Genomic DNA, 16563 nt, shown 5'->3' on the forward strand with positions numbered 1-16563 from the left:
AAAAACTCAATCAAGCAGCTTTTGCTCTTAAATTATTAAATGGTTACATGAAAAAAGAAGGAAAAAAAACTGATTAGCGCCAAGCTGTTAAAAAAAAAACAGAAAAAAAAAAGAAAAAACTATATGAAGCACCTTCTGCTATTCATTTATTAGTCCAAAAATAATTAACAGTTCAGCTCCACATTGTACTGATAGGTCCAGTAGAGAGGCTTGAGTTTTTCACATGTTTACGTGAGTAGTATAATTTTAGCTGCAGGTTCATCCTTTAAATCAAACAAACACTAAAAAAGATAAATAAATTTTAAAAAGCTACCTTATTGCATTCTAGATGATTTTTTTCAAAACATAAAGTAAATTATTTCTTTTACATAATTTAATGTGTTTCCAATATTGAATTTAAAAAAAAAAGGCTGAAGTGGTTCAATTAAAAATCTACAGAATGTGTCAATTCTTTTGTGTAATTAGTTAATAAAATAATCATTAGTTGTAGGCAAAATACCAACTAACCATTTGAGGCAATAAAGGCAGATTCTTCAAAATATTTACATTTTAAATGCATTTTCAGACCTACAAAAATGAAATTTTGACAAGAGCTTCTTGACAGTAAATCTAAAAACAAAATAAATGAATAAAAAAACTGTAGAAAACTTCCCAAAGTTTCAGTATAAGAATCTCAGTCCAGCTGTACCTTTGGTCGCTCAGGTGTGGGCAGACCAGTTCTGTCGTTTACTGAGATGTACGTGAGCCTGCTGAGACTGGGGCTGGAACAGACCGACTCAGGTGAGAGGTCAGGACCTGGACGTCTGTCTGCCAGCCTGCCGTTGGATGAGAAGGGAGAATGCAAGCTGGGAAGACGGACAATATTTTTCATTTTCAAATTTGGACTAGTGATAAAGTAAAGAGAAGCAATAATTAATCCTTCTGATTGATAGATGTTGGATACAATACCAGGTATCAGCAGTGGTAATGGAGGTCTGACTGGGAGAAGAGTGGGTCAGAGGGGAAGTGGAAGGCCTGAAGTTGCTCTGAGTCTCCTCCACACTTGGCTCAGGGAAATGTCCCTGCATGCCTTTGAACCAAATACTGAATCTCAGAATAAACAGTCGTGACATCACATCTAGAGATGCAGCAATTTGATAATATCTGTATTAATACCAACACTGAAAAAAACAATCTGTCTGATTCATAAGGGCAGACCTATTCAAGCTAATTCTGTTTTGTGCTCTCAGAAACATCATACTTTATTTTAAGAATTCATAATTACACTTTTTGAAAGACACCATTTCAAAGAAAGTTTGTTTCAGTTTATTTTTACATGTTTGACCAAGATCGTCAACCTATTGTTTTGTCAGTTTCAGTTTATTTATATTTTATGTTGGTTGTTTTACTCCTAACTGCAATGACTGAACAAATTAAACTTGTTTTTACATGTTTGACCAAGCTAGTGAAGCGACCGGTGTATTTAGGTGTGCTGTACTGGTGCAAAGTTATCAAATAAATTTGTAATTCCATACATGTATGTCTGTGTCTACACAAAATAAACGTTTTAAATCAATTCAGCATGTTTTTGGGTTTTTTTTACTAATCCACAGATATCTGTATCAAAAGTGAATGAAGTGCATTGGTGCATCCCTGACTGCATCGGTAAAGGTAAACCTCTGGGTATTACTCACCAGGTAGAGGACCTTGTGAAGGCTGAGCTCTCTCTCCTGGGACGTCTGCCTGCTTCTCCGAGCTTCCAGGTAGAGTTGTGGTTAAATTCCCTGGTGTGATCTCTGCAGAACCTCTGGGCCCGTCCTGCGGGTCCTGACCTACTCTTCTCAAGCTCAGGGTCGGTGGGGACGAAGTTTTGAGAGGCAAGCCTGACTGGGACTTCCTCCAGCTTTGGGAGGCTCTGGGTAAGCTTTTGTCATTCTTAAACGGTTCTGAATTCTGTCCCGACTCCACCGTCCGTCTGGCAGAGTCGAGAGACAAACGAGGCCCGGAGCTCCTGTCAGGTCTGCCACCCTTTGTGGCTGCATTAAACTCCAGAGTTGTGCTGTCCTGTTTACTTGGACACCCTGACAGGGGGTTCTTCTGACAGCTGCTGTGACCATCGGCCCAGCTGCTCAGGTTAAAGGTCGTGTGCGCGTCAGATAATTCGCTGCCGCCAGACACATTGGTCGTCTTCAAGTATTTTTCCATGTCGAAGGCGCTCGTCTCTCCAACACAGATGCTCCTCTGCAGAGGACAAACAAAGGAGTTAATTTAATTTTCAAGAAACACTCAAAACAAATACAAATTAAATAAGTTTTCACTTCTTCCTGTTCCTTTTCAAACAAATTATTTTGTTCTTGGTTATGCATGCCCATGTTTTCTCTGTCCTACTGATTGCTTGTTTTATTGCTTTTAAAAACCTGTTTGAAAATAAATGAACCAAAATCAGAATTCCTTATGATACGTTTTAACTCTACCAGTCAGTACAAGAGGAACACAGTAAACAGTGAACAGATAAATTAGTCCTACATGATGATCCGTGTTGGGCGGCTGTTTGTGGGCGGCGCCGGACTCCGGCCCACTCCTGGCCCTGGTTTTCTTGGATAGACCCACGATCATAGCAGCCAGCTGGGTCGGGTCGGTGCTGATGGAAGCGTTGGCGATAGCCGAAGCAATTGTGCTGATGCTGAGCATCAACGAGCTGCTGTTGTTATCTGGAGACAAAACACTTTGGCTCGCCATGGTCGACTCAGATCCTGAGCCTGGAGTGTATTCAGACATGGCAGCTCCTTTATGGTCCTGAAACACACAATAAACCCAGATAGATCAGAACATACTACAAGCGTCTTAATTTATTTTTAAACACAAGTAGCATAAGGTACCTCAGTTTTACAAGGTTCTGGGTCAGGAACCCCTTTTGGTGGCAATCTTTCACTAGCAGCATTCAGAGTTTTGTCCAAATCTTCTGCAAGGACATAATGAACCAGTCAACATTTAAGAAATTAACTAAATGAATTCTGAAAAACTCAAACTGTAACCAAGTGTGGTGTCAGAAGTGCAGAAAAAAAAAAAAACACACTACAGATTAGAACAGCTCAAAAAAACAATTTTAGTCTGCTTCATTCGTTGTAAAATTATAGAAAAGGTCAGACCGGTACATTGACTGGATATTAGTTAAAATAAATCTGTAATTAAAAGTACAGAATTTTATATACAAAGCTAATTTTGTTTAAGTACAAACTGGAGGAATTTGACAAAGTGCAGCAGTACAGAACATTAAAGTTTTAAATAAATGTTCTGTTCACACTGCCTTTTCCAGTCACAATTTCAAACTGAATTTCCAGACAGTTTGAATAGAAATATTGGTTCCTCAATAAAAAACCTTGACTCTAAAAACAGGATTGAACTGCTACACACTGAAAGATTTGCCTGTCTAGTGTCAGATGTTTACAAACAAACCTGTGTTGAGAGTTTTGTCTACTTCACCAAAGTCTACAGTGGCACCGAGATGCAAGTTGTCATCAAATGAGAAGTCAGATGGTTGGATGAGTGGAAAAGGTTCCCTCTTTTCTGGAGAGGTGATGATGTAACCAAAGGATGGCTAAATGAACAGAAAACGATTTCAATGAAAACATTAACACAACACAAACTCTAAAACCGGAATAAATCTCTGCTTCAAATATACATAGAATCGCAATAAATGATTAACCTGGACAGACTGCATCTACTGACCCGTTTGACATCATCTCCATTAGCACTGCCCAGGCAGCCCAGAGCTTCTGAGCGCTGGCTGAAGAACTGTCCTAAAGACAGCCGCAGGTAGCTTTCATCTCCCTGCTTGATCTCCGACAAGCCCTGGGAAGCCCTCATCAGGCTGTGGTTGCTGGGCGGAATCTTCCAGGAAGAGTCACTGTGGAAGGTGCTGTTGCCTCCAGCTGCTGGCTCAATCTGCTCCTCCTGGTGGAGAGAAATACTCAGAAACTGAACAGAGGAGGCACTGTAAGCTAAACCCTGAGGGTTCCAGCTTTCTGTGTCATCTGGAACAGTTTTAATATAAGATAGAAATCAGGATCAAATCTGATCCCAAAAAGATTTACCTGCATAAACTGGTGCTCTTTCTCAAACGCCTCTTGATCCTTCACTATCTTCTCCATAGCATCACCTGCAAATTAGTAGCAGCAAAGTGCATTTAATAGAAAATCACTTACATATTCTTTTACAAGAAAGTCATGATCTTGAACATACTAGCAGGTAGAAAGTCCTCATTTTGAAACTGACTGCTATTATCCAATTTCTTCTCATCAACCTCTTTCTCAAAGTTGGAGTAATAAGCCAGGTCGGTGACCCACTTTCCTTCTTCATTCTGGTAAACGACACTCTGACCGGCGTTGGCTCCTGAAGAAGAAAGCTTGTTAATATTTAACAAGAATATTGGTGCACATGTAGTTAAAGAACCACATAGGCAGATACTACTGCGGGTGCATCGATAAATTGGCCCCGATTTCTTTAATTACAGGTGATTGGCCAATATTTGCATGTGAAACCGAGCTACTAGGTCTGAAATGAAACCACTGTACCCTTCCGCTCTGCTGTGAGAGCTGGGCTCCTGCTGCTTAAGTTAAATTCAAGAAAGACTTTTTTAATGTCACTTGAGACTTTTTGGTCCAGTTTAGAAGCTACAAATAAAAAAAAAAAAAAAAAAAACGTTCCAAAAATGGACATAAAAAACACACAAATGGGAGGTAATTATTATTTAATCATTTATGAACGAAGAGTCCCGGCTTCAGCAATGTCGCTCCGATATGGAGATTGCGTGATGTTACAGCGAGAAGCGTTCAGTAAACTGTTAAAGAAAATAAATAAATAAATGTTTCCAATTATTTTAATAGGAGAGGAACTGCAACCATAAAGTCCTATTTACGCTAACATCAGCATTTTTAAGACTTCTGAAAAACTGATTTGAGACACTTTTATACCAATCAAGGCCTTATTCTTTAGATCGATAAATTCAGTGATTCTGATTTTTTTAGGAATCTGTGGGAACCCACCAGGTCACGTCTCCACATATGAGGTTAACAACTGTCACCCCAATGTTGCCAACCTAGCAAAATATATTTAGTGACTTTTTAGACAAAAAAAAAATTTCTGTTTAGGCAGGTTAGACTTTTTAAAAATTGTTGATCGGCTAGAAAACTGCAATCGGTGCACCACCAAATACTACATATAAATAAACTGAAGGATTGAAGTTGATGTCAGTATTTACGTGAACTCTTAGCCCACCTTGCTGAAACTCCAGCTCCATTCTGTCTGGACAGTTGGTCCAGCCGTCATCCGACTCCTCCGGATCCTCCTGGAAGCTCTGGGAGAAATACTTTGCTTCCAGCGAAGTGGACAGAGGGTTCTCATCTTCACTGGCACCATCCGAAGCTTCAGAAGCTGCCACATCACCACAGGGGCCTCCTCTAGGGCCCAACGAGTACCGGCCCCCATCAGGCTCATCCACTGCCTCGTCATCAGTGGCATCCTGGTTGGTGTCCAGCATCTACACAACGGTTAGATGGCAAAGATCCTCAAATGGAAAAATAGTAGCTTTTTCCATATTAATTGCTTACAGGTTGTGGTAACAACACTGTTTGATGAAAATACTGTAACTGATAAGAGACTCAAAGGTAGCCATTATCAGTACCAGTAAGGTGTTTATGCATGAACTGAAAGGAAGCACAGAGACGTATAGATAGAGACTATTTTCATAACACGTTGAAATATCTGATTCATTCAGGATGAGAGACAGGAAGACTTTATAGATAATAGGAATCCTCTGAAATGCTTACAATGTTTTGGAATCTCAGAGTTCAGCTACAAATCTAGATCCTCCAAAGAACACAGAGATAGGTGTTATAAATGCTAAAAAAAAAATAAATAAAAAAACTAAATAAAATGTTAAAACCAGTTTAAAATGTCCACCACTATTTGTTTTGTCTGCTAATGAAGCACCGTATGCAGCTTCTATACAATAAACACTCATGGAAGGAAGGCCATCTAAAACAAATGTTTTGAAAAATCAGATAAGAATTCAGCTACAACATTCTGACTACTGCATCTGAAGCTACATTTGTCAGAAGACTGATTTAGCTCCATGTCGCTGTAATACACAGAACCTGGGAAAGATGGAAACTGCCGTGTGTGTTTTGAAGAAGAGAGGCGGTGTCGTTAGTTGGATCCTGTGGTCTCCTCAGGTAGACTGAATCCAGGACGCGCTCGGCCGTGGGGCCACAATCCGTGCTCTCTATGGCATCCTGGCATCCAAAACAGAACCAACATGACATCATGACCAAAGGAAAATACTTGGATTAATAACACCACATGTCTTAGGCAACTGTTTTTGTAAATTGTATCTCAAAAAGTAAACCAACTGGGAATTCCAACCAATTTTTTCAATATGAAGACTTAAAATTGTAGTAATGCAAGAAAACACTAAGAGTTTTTTAACAGCACTGGACAACTAGTCTTCAAGAATATTTCTTCCAGATGCAGTGAATCTGAAGTGAAATCTACAGAGTATCTGAAGGTACATTCAGGTACATTAATTAAGAATTAATTGTGTTTTAGAACAGAAAAATTTTTTACTAAATTCATCAACACCTTTTGTAGCCCTTAGAATTGGATTGAAATTAATCTTTAGCCTGGTTAGCTAGCCTGGTCAGTGAGCACAACCCATTTTTTGACTTGCAGCTTAAATGTTGTAGTTTGTATGGGACAGATAATCAGAACAAGCCTGTGCTCAATGCTCTCATACTAGCAGCATCTGAAACTGCACTGTTAAAAACATTTATTTGAATAATTCATCAACACCAAGTGAAACTCCACAGATTTATTCATTCATTATTTTTGGCATGCGTATTTTACCTTCCCAAGTTTCTCAGAAAAAAAAAATACTTACATTTTGGGCTGCTCACAATAGCAAACCACAATTGTTATAGTAATATTAATCTGTACAATACCATACAGCTGTATGTAAAACTAATATTGAAAAACAAAGAACAATTAGAATAGTATTGAGATTAATGACCTGAAAGGTTTTTACATTAAGTCAAAATCAACGTCGATAAAACTCTTGGCATTTCTGTTTTCTAATTAATATGTTTGACTGTTTTGAATTGAATGACTTCTCATTGATATTTTCTGAAATGTTCCTACAAACCAATGTTACAATGCTGCCCCGTCTCCTAATTCTCATAACTACAATTTAAACCTAGTCAATGCTTCACTAGAATTTCATTTAGAGAACCTCTTGATGTTCTGGCAATACAATCTGTTTAGTGTTCTATTTTATGCTGCTTTTTTAGGTTTTAAAGGAAATTTATCCCCAAAAACAATCCGCAGAGACGTAGGACTTGTGTCCTTACCAGGGCCTCTTGTCTGTCCAGCATCCTGCTCCAGTGCGTGTGGGATGCTGATGATGCCACTGCGGAGGACGAGCTGGCCTCACCGGTTCCTACAGGTCCGACGCGGTCGCCGATCTGCAGCACACAACACACACACAAGAAATACTGAAGGGCATTGATCACCAAAGAAGAATTAGGAATGGATACACCAACAGCACACACATGGCATTAAATCAAATTACCAACAATTTCTGAGATAATTAAAGTCCAAAGATGATTAATCTGCCATTACAATTCCATGTTTTCCCATTTTTGGGTCCATAATGGCAGTAAGACTTATATTCTCACTTATATTCTTTTTTCAAACCAATGTTTATTCATGTCTACCTAATAAGTTGCATATTAGCCAATTAAAAAATGAATTGTGCCTTTAGAAGAGGAAAAAAAGTCACCTTTCGCAGCCCATAAAATTCGATTTAAATTAATCTTTAGTGTAAACTTAGAGAGGAGCAGTAAAATTAACAAATTGTAAAATATCCTACCAAACCAAATAAGGAGATTTATCCTTAGGTTTACATTCAGGGGTTTTTAGCCTTCTCTTCAACAGGATATCACACCTGTGTAAATCTGGAAAAATCGTTCCTCATGTTCTGTGGGAGACTGCTGAAGTCCTTATTGTCCTCCTCACTGAGCGGACTGCTCCCAACAATCCCCAGGCCACGCAGGGCTTCGTACGTGGTCAGGACTTTGACTGGAACAGGGATGGTGGAAACGCCGCCGTCGTTTCCGCTTTCCTCACTGCCGCTGCTGCCGTCGCCGCCGCCTCCATCCCCTGTTACAGAGACACAGCACAAACTGGAGCAGGTTAGGCTTTTCACCACTGATTGAAAGCCATAGAAAAAAAAATGGCTGCTACGCCTCACAAACCAAATTACAGCTGAATAAAATAATTTAAAAAAATAAAATAAAAAAATGAAACAATTTCCCTTGACTTTGCAAACATAATATTTCGGGGGGGGTTCAGGCCTTTGTAGCCCTTAGCCCCAATGTTAAAGAGAGACACCAGAAATGGACAAGTGTGGTTAATTAATCCAGTAATTTTACTCTTATTAACTGAAATAGATACATTTTTCACTGTTATAATTTACTGAGACGTATGAATAAAAAAAATGGAGCAATAACATTTCTAGAAAAACAAGAAGTGCAAAAAATAAAAATAAAAATAGAATAGGTTGACTAACTTGGTCAAACATGTAAAAATAAATTGCAACAAACTTTCTTTCAAATGGTTCAGAAAGTGCAATTAGGAATTCTAAATATAAATAATAAAGCACAACGTCCCACAGAGCACAAATCATAAAATTAGCCTAAATAAATTATTACGGGCACATTTAGATTTTTTTTCTCAATATTGGGACAAATTCAGATATTATCTAATCGGTGCATCTATAAGTGTGCGTTCTACCTGCAACAGGAGAGCTGATGACCTGTCCTTCAGCTGATCGCCTGTGTCCGATCCCAGGAAGCAGTGATGGACCGCCACGACCAGAGGAAGCCTCGTCGCCCGAACTGCCGCCTTCTAAACCCGGCCTAAAACTGGGACGGTTACTTTCTCCAACCTGTGCAAACATGTGGATCCCCACAAAAAAACTGTAGCTACTGGAATATTGTTGTTTCCGTGGCAACATCACAATCCTGATTATTCTTTAAGGCTTTCTCTGGGGCTCAACATTTTTCCTTCCACCTCTCAGCTCAAGTGTATTATAAACCACAGTCTGTCACAGATCCCTGCAAATTAGGTTAAAGACATTTCACATCTCCAAAATAACTATTTCCTGACCAGTTGCCTGGACGTGCTGGGCAACAGCCGTGTCTTGGCGTTGTTCCTTCTGGCCGTCTCCAGCTCGTCCTCGGTGTCCTCGTCACTGGCTGGACACGAGTCCATGCCGGTGGCAGCGAGTCTCACATCAGGCATCCGGAAATCCTCCTGGAGGAACATTGTTACAAAACTCTTCATCCAACTCGGCAAGGCCACTTTTAAAGTACATTTCAACAACCTTTCAGGGACTTTACAGGTAAGTTTTCTAACTTTTCCTGGACCACCATTTGTAAATAAAACAATACCAATGAACTAAAAAAATAAGACAGTTGCAATACACAGTTATATATAATTTATTATTGTTATTAAGGTCTTCTGATAGTACTCTACAGCAGGGACAAGATAAACTAAATAATAACAGAATTTTGTGTTTCAAAACATTTCTCACACACATGACTGATCTGGGAACAAAACACTAATTTAACAAAATCATAAATAATAAAATAAAAACCATATTCATTACATTGAAACAACGCAAACAAATAGTTTTAAGGTAAATAACCTTCATGGACAAATGTGTTTAAATGCTTAAACACAATATACAGTACAGAGAAAGTTCTGACAATTGGCGATTAAAAATAATTTTGATGAGTCTAACTAACCTAAAACAAGAAAAGTTAAATCTATTTAACTTCAGACAGCGAGAAAAAAAAAAAAAAAAAAAGCTGTGTGTTTTTATGGGGTGTATGAAAATATCTGGTTTCAACTGTAAACATTTTCCAACTTTAGTTTTTTAATCAATTGTTAGATTGCACTTTATTCCAAAACTGTGAGGCTTAAATATCAAGCACTTTCCAAACCTTAATTCATTGAAATTGAGGCTTTTTCAGGAATTTCGGGCAGCCATATAAACCCTAATTATCAATATAACACTCCGTATTGATAAAGCAAAGGGCGATGAAGTTCACAAGAAAGAAAGGCAGTGATGAAAAAGAACCTAACCGGATTGAGGAACTGGTATCTTCGCTTATGTGCCTCTTCTGAACTGGCATCAGATGTGTAACCTGCAGCAACCCCCACTCCCTGTGCATAAGCAAAAATAAACAACTGAAATTATGCATATTAAGGCATAACTTCACTTTTTAATTAAACGCATTCAATAAATGCAGACAAAGATCAAATCACATCAGTTAAAAAAATCTAACTAATGTGAATAGGAATCTTACAGTCACAGGAATCTCCTGCCCCTCCACTCTGCCTCTCTGTGTTGCTGGAGGAACCAGTTTGTTGAAATATACCTCTAGTTCATCATCAGGCAGGTTGTTCAGGTCAAGGTCATCATCTGGTGGTCAAGCATATTGACATATAGAACCAGCATCTATGGCTCGGTCACAAATTACACCCAAGCTCTGGGATTCTTCTGCCACGTCAAGACATAAATGATTAAAGAATAAAACTATTACAAATCTGAATTCCTATCATTTTTCCATTTCAGAATTTCATAATGTTCCAAGCAGTTACAATAATTTTCTGAACACAGAAGTCTAAAGCAGTAACCTACCTGGGTTTTATTATTTTCATGTTTAACAAACCGTACGACCAAAAAATGTTGATTGTGTATCTGATTGTGCAGTGTGACAATGAGCTGCTGTGCTGCTTTCAGTGGAATCTGAGCAAATTTAGATCAACTCGTCATAATGCAAGACCTGGAAAATCCAGACAGTGTTACTTTCATTTGTGACATGAACAAAAGAAAAAAATAAAGAAAAGAAAATCATCAGACCAGGTCTGCAGCAATAAATAAAAAAATCCCACAAAACCAGAAAGATAATTTTTAACTCTGTAGAATTCAAAACTTGTTTTGATAATGTGCTTTAGAAACATGTGGCTAAGCACTTGTGTGGTCTATACCTAGAGACATCATGATAAGGCGTTTCTGTCTGCTCTTAGAGCCGAGCCAATACAAAGAAAAATGCTCATCACACTCACAATTCCAACTCACCACAGAGAAGTGTGTCTGAGACGGTGTTATACCTGAATGTGGGGCTGTAACATAGACCTTAACTAAGAGTTTAACCAATAGGAAAATTGATTGTAGTAGCCACCATTCAGCCCAAAGAGGGCAGCACTGAGGCAGTTTTAAGCTAAATACTGCAGAATTAAAAAAGTTACACAGAAATGTCACAATTTGCTTAACATAAAGATAGAGTCCTAAAAGCCCAATTTATCTGCCAATCAGAAAGTTGATTTGGGGTTTAGCTATTCTTCAAGTTTCTTATCCATACTAAGAAAATGATCAAATCAAATTTTCCCAAACCTGAAAGGAACCATGTAAATGCAAAGAGTAACAGTACCTGTCACATCACTGTTCATGGTGTCCATAGACATGAGCTTTTCATGGACCAGGAAGCTGGAATTACTGCCACTGCAGGAGTCACTGTCCAGTACACCGGCCTGCAAGCGGTCTGCCTCAGATGTAACCGCTACAGCCTGAACCCATATGGATGAATTTAACATGATGTGTAAATAACAGTGAGTCTGAGTCAAAAGTAAAAACACAAAGATCAGTTTAGACTTTTACTGTCCCTCAGTAAAGGACAAAACTAGTTAACAATAAGTAAGAAAACAAAGACAAGACTTGAGGCGTTATAAGCTCCCTGCCCAAAATCAAAGAGAAGAATAGAAATCAAAAACAACAACAATCACATACAATGGATCTATCATCAGAGACCAAAGCTGTAATTAAACAATCATGTACCTTTTTATTGTTCTTCTGGCCAACGTGGGCAATTGTCAAAGGACCAGTTGAAAGATCTAGAAAATAAATATAACTCCATTTGTAAAGCAGAAAGATTTCTAGTTATAGCCGTTTTCCTCCAACACCAAAATGTTTGTATTTGTATATATATAGCACCAGAGAGTCATATATTATAATATTCAAGCAAATAAACAGCTTTTCTGGTTGTGTTTCATCAAAACGTTGCTTGGTTAAAATCAACAAGTTTGCTTCTGTGTAATCCCACAAATTTTTTTAAAATATGCAAATGAAGCAATATAGTTAACTCTCTTTGGCTGAGCGTAAAAACTAGGTTGGTTCGAACAGAAGCTGCAAGTCAAATCCTGAAAGATTCCACTAATAAGAAGACATGAAAACAGGAAGTTGCTCATTTCCAAATGAAGCTACGGTAAATCAGAGGATTATCAGTCGACGTCATTTTGCGTCAGCAGCCACGTTACTGTGCATGTCACCTTCAGAAGACAGACAAGCCAACATTATTCTAACTACAGAAACTATTTACAATAAGCCTAATAAAATAATTTACAACTCGCTGCCAGTGCAGATCACCTGTCTTTGCCTGGTCAACTCCCGCACACTGCTTTGCAGCATCTGCGGCTGTCAGAAGTTTCATTTTAAACGTCTCTGTACTTAGCACTGCCTCCTGTTCAACCTGCTGCGTTTTTCATTTCTGATGACTTAGTTCATCACCTGCCTTTATCGATGCAGCTACATCCCCATTTTCCCTCAAGTTGTGCCCAAGCCAGGAAGAATGGATTTTATTTGTCCCTTGTGCACTAAATATGAATTCTATTTATTTAATAAATGAAAATGTAAATATTTGGAAAACCCTATTCCCGTGCCTTTATTGCTCACCATATATACGTTTGTCTTATTTAGCAGGACTTGGCATATCTCTTAGAGAGCTGATTATCTCACTGTGAATAAATAGCTTTAATATCGATAGGAAGTAATATCCGATGGTTAGGTCATTTTCTCTCATCATTTATCGACTCACCTGCATTCAATGCTTATGAGTCATTGAGATGCTTCTCATCCACTTATGTCAATTTAGTGGATGAGATTTGAGCGTGAGAAAATAACTTATTTTCCTCACACTGATAAACGGGTGGTGTAGTCCACTGACTGACAAAATGCTAGCTAATTTTAAAAACAGAAATATTAATGCTAGTAACCAGAGAGCATTTAAAGACCTCATGGCTCTTGCTGCAGTCAAGGTGCACACACATCCACTGTGTTTACAAACAAATAATCCCTCTATAAGAAAGCAAAAAGAGAAAAAAAAATGTAAAAATAACAGCATCAAGGCAGGAAAGGAAAGAGAGTCTGGGAGAAGAAAAGTCTCAGGAGGGCAGGAGGACTCACCGCTCCCTCGCTCTGTGGGCCGACCAGACACTGAACCTGTTTGGGTGGGAAGAAGGCCAAATACAGAGCCTTGGTTTCTGGATGCACTCCCATCCAGACTGATCTTAATAAGCATGTCTGTCAGCTGGTGGGTGGCAATGAAGTCATCTGCAGTCTCCCTGTGACACAAGCCAAGAGAAATATTCACAAATACAAACAACAACAAGATTATTTATCTCAGCAAAGCCATTTTCAGTGATCTAGGTTTGCCTTTCCTGGGTGTAAAAACAACCTAGCAACAAGACAACTCCTCCAGAAACACTAAAGTACTGCATACATATGGAAAGACAAAAGGAAACTGCTATCCAAAACCTAGATTTTAAAACCTATGACTTTAAAGAAAAAAAAAAAAAAATGTCCAGTAGCAGTGAGCTTTGAAATGTTGTGCATTAAAACTTTACACAAAATTTTAAGAAATTACAAAAGAGCATAAACAAAAACAAGGTTGTTAAAACAAACTTAAAATCTTAATCACCATATGTTTGATTAAGATTTTGATATTGTGATTTTGATAAAAGGTATTACAAATAAAATCTCATCTTTTTTGCCTAAAAATTATTTACTTCATGCATTTGGAGCATCAAAACAAATACCCAAATAGGGAACGTTACAACAATTACAGTCAGTAGGGCAAATATGCTGTTAAAAAAAAATTGACAAGAACTTGGCTCAAGCATATTATGAAATATTAGTTATTGATGCTCTCCTGGGACCAACATTAAAAAAATGTCTAAAGAGAAAAAAAAAAACAGTTTAATTGTTATTCTTAAAAAATAACCAACTGTTACTGTGATTTTACAATACCAATAACATAACTACTTAATCTGGACATGCCATAAAGGGTGTGTGTTTGAGTAATTAGGAGAATTTGAAAATATGTCATTACAAAAACCTGTTTTTTTACTCACAAATCATCTTTGAAGCCAAGGGAAAACTTGGGATGTCCTGCAACAGATGACTGTGACTTGCCTAGTTGTGCTCTGCCCTCCAGATATGAAGCTTCCTCGTGATCTCCTCTGTAAAATGATCACATTGCAATAATTTCACAAAGAATTAATAAAATTTAAAGGAAAGGGGTTGGGACGAATTAATTAAAAACATAAAATTTGAGCCCTGGTAGACATGCTGACCAGACGATTCTTTTCATTTCCAATGTCACAGAGAATATCGATCAATTTCATACATTTGGAGGAAAAACAATTATGTAGGAGGTCCATCCTTTCCCACCTGCTGTCGGAGCTGGGTCTAATTTTAGCTACCGTGGAGGCAGCCACAGGCAGCCCAGGTCCTGAACCCAGAGTAACATTCTCCAGTGTGGCGCGGTCGCTGTCCAGAGACCTGCCGAGGAAACTGGGGAAGGCTTCGTCCTCCAGCTTGTAAAAACTCTCCGCCATATTTCCTAAAAAATAAATAAAGAACAAAACTGGTGTTATTTCAAGCAAGCTGCATTTTTTTATTCAGAAGGACATAAAGACATACAGGTTAATTTGGTGTACCCATGAAAACAAGTTAAAGTGAGATTTAAGAGGTTTAATGAGATCGGCTTTACTCGTATAGGGTCAGTATTTGACATAAACGGTCAAATTTACCCTCGAATAATGAAAGTACAGTTTGCTTAGCTAGTTGCTAAAAACAAGAGTTGTCACCCTCCACAGCACAGCAACTGAAGTTGCTTATTTTGTTTAATAAATTTTTTAAACTTACAGGCAGGAATGACAAAGTACCCAGGTTCTGCCCTGTGCTAACGTAGTTCTTTATGAATTTCACCAAAAACAAAGAGTTCATAGCCTAAACGTTACTTTGTCTTAAAACTCGCATTCACTCACCAGGAGCGGGCCGAGATTGGATATTCTTCTCCAGCTCGAGCGTTGTTTTTTAAACTTGTTCAAACACGCTGAAAAGTGAAGTTAGGTTCCTGTTGTTCGCTCCCTAACACACATGTTGCTCGTTATTTATTAAAATACAGCGTTTCAAACAGACTACTCCGTACGGTAAGACCAAACAGCGCCCAGACACTACAGGAAGCCCGCGTGAGCGTCATGTTAGAAGGGCGGGACCTAATGATTTGATTGGCCGAAACAACGCAGAGGGCGGAAATAGCAAAACGTGATAGGTCGGAACAGGTGCCGCACTTTATTGAGCAGTTTGGAAAATATACTACTTGTGTATTCTTATCATTGCGTAGATCATGAAATGTTTTCTTAAATTCACAACTTATGTACATGATTAAAAAACAAACAAACTGTGCTTTAGGCATAAGTGATTATTTACTAGATTTGAAATAAAACCATATTTGTGTGAATACTAATTATTATTAGTAGTAATAATTATTATTATTTATAACATACCATATTAATTATATTATTAATAGTATTAGAATATAATGTACATATTATTTGTGTTCTTTGCTTGGGAGTAATACAAAAACTGCACCAACAGTTAGCAACTTGAATGAAATGCAAACAAAACAATGAAACAAAACTATATTTTAAACTAAAGTATTTTAAAGTCTATTCTCTGAGCTATAGGGAGCTTATGTAAGAACTTTAGAACGGGGGTGATGTGCTTTTTAAAATTATTTTTAGTGAAAATGCAAGCAGTAATGTTTTGGAAATGCTGCCGTTGTCTTTTTAGTCAGAGATTTGGCAACACCGTTACAGTAATCAATTTGACAAACGATAAACCCCTGGATATATTTTTCAAACTCTTGTTCATGTGTCAAATCTGCATAGCTATGGTGACTAATCTTATTACGTTTTATAACGTGAGCCAGTGAGAGGCAGGGAGAATGTAAATATTAAATACAGGTGCCCCAAGACTGAACATTGGGGTATCTTAGATGTGATTTTTGTCAGCTCCAATGAAAAGTTACCTATTGATACTAAATCCTAGTTCTTTAGGGAAGACTCAGACAAGTCAAGTACTGTACCAGTATGTTCCACACTGAATTAGGGCACATGTCTGACCAGTTTAGTATAGTCATGACCTAGTATGCAAATCTGATAGTTGAGGGAAAGAGTGGAAGAAATATACCAGAAGTAGTTTTAATAGGAAGACCAAGAATGTTTTAGATTATTGAATAATAATCTGCTAATACTGAACTAAAAGCTGTGCATTACTAACCAGTTAATCTCAATTAGTCTATATTTTTCTTTTCCTATATTAATTTTGCTTTGACCGAT

At 38.0% G+C, this 16563-nt stretch overlaps 1 protein-coding gene across 4 annotated transcripts in view; it reads right to left on the reverse strand.

Annotated features, from left to right (window-relative positions):
• The window catches only part of cep192 (centrosomal protein 192), a 35317-nt gene extending 19893 nt beyond the window's left edge, over positions 1-15424 (reverse strand). For 2 of the 4 annotated variants that reach the window (XM_044117263.1, XM_044117262.1), the window contains exons 1-23: positions 15208-15424; positions 14609-14780; positions 14290-14397; positions 13343-13500; positions 11939-11994; positions 11535-11670; positions 10407-10522; positions 10183-10263; positions 9202-9348; positions 8827-8980; positions 7979-8193; positions 7383-7496; positions 6135-6272; positions 5257-5518; positions 4222-4371; positions 4074-4138; positions 3709-3933; positions 3436-3577; positions 2859-2941; positions 2506-2775; positions 1674-2220; positions 949-1069; positions 689-845 (exon numbers count right to left, since the gene is read on the reverse strand). In XM_044117263.1, coding sequence (XP_043973198.1) covers positions 689-845; positions 949-1069; positions 1674-2220; positions 2506-2775; positions 2859-2941; positions 3436-3577; positions 3709-3933; positions 4074-4138; positions 4222-4371; positions 5257-5518; positions 6135-6272; positions 7383-7496; positions 7979-8193; positions 8827-8980; positions 9202-9348; positions 10183-10263; positions 10407-10522; positions 11535-11670; positions 11939-11994; positions 13343-13500; positions 14290-14397; positions 14609-14775 — 3612 coding nt within the window. In that variant the 5' untranslated portion in view covers positions 14776-14780; positions 15208-15424. The remainder of the gene's footprint in view (positions 1-688; positions 846-948; positions 1070-1673; positions 2221-2505; positions 2776-2858; positions 2942-3435; positions 3578-3708; positions 3934-4073; positions 4139-4221; positions 4372-5256; positions 5519-6134; positions 6273-7382; positions 7497-7978; positions 8194-8826; positions 8981-9201; positions 9349-10182; positions 10264-10406; positions 10523-11534; positions 11671-11938; positions 11995-13342; positions 13501-14289; positions 14398-14608; positions 14781-15207) is intronic. The other 2 variants (XM_044117264.1, XM_044117265.1) reach the window with 2 other exon arrangements.
• Positions 15425-16563: the final 1139 nt, after the last annotated feature.

This window comes from Gambusia affinis, linkage group LG05 (assembly GCF_019740435.1).
Source record: "Gambusia affinis linkage group LG05, SWU_Gaff_1.0, whole genome shotgun sequence".
NCBI classification, from domain to species: Eukaryota; Metazoa; Chordata; class Actinopteri; order Cyprinodontiformes; family Poeciliidae; genus Gambusia; species Gambusia affinis.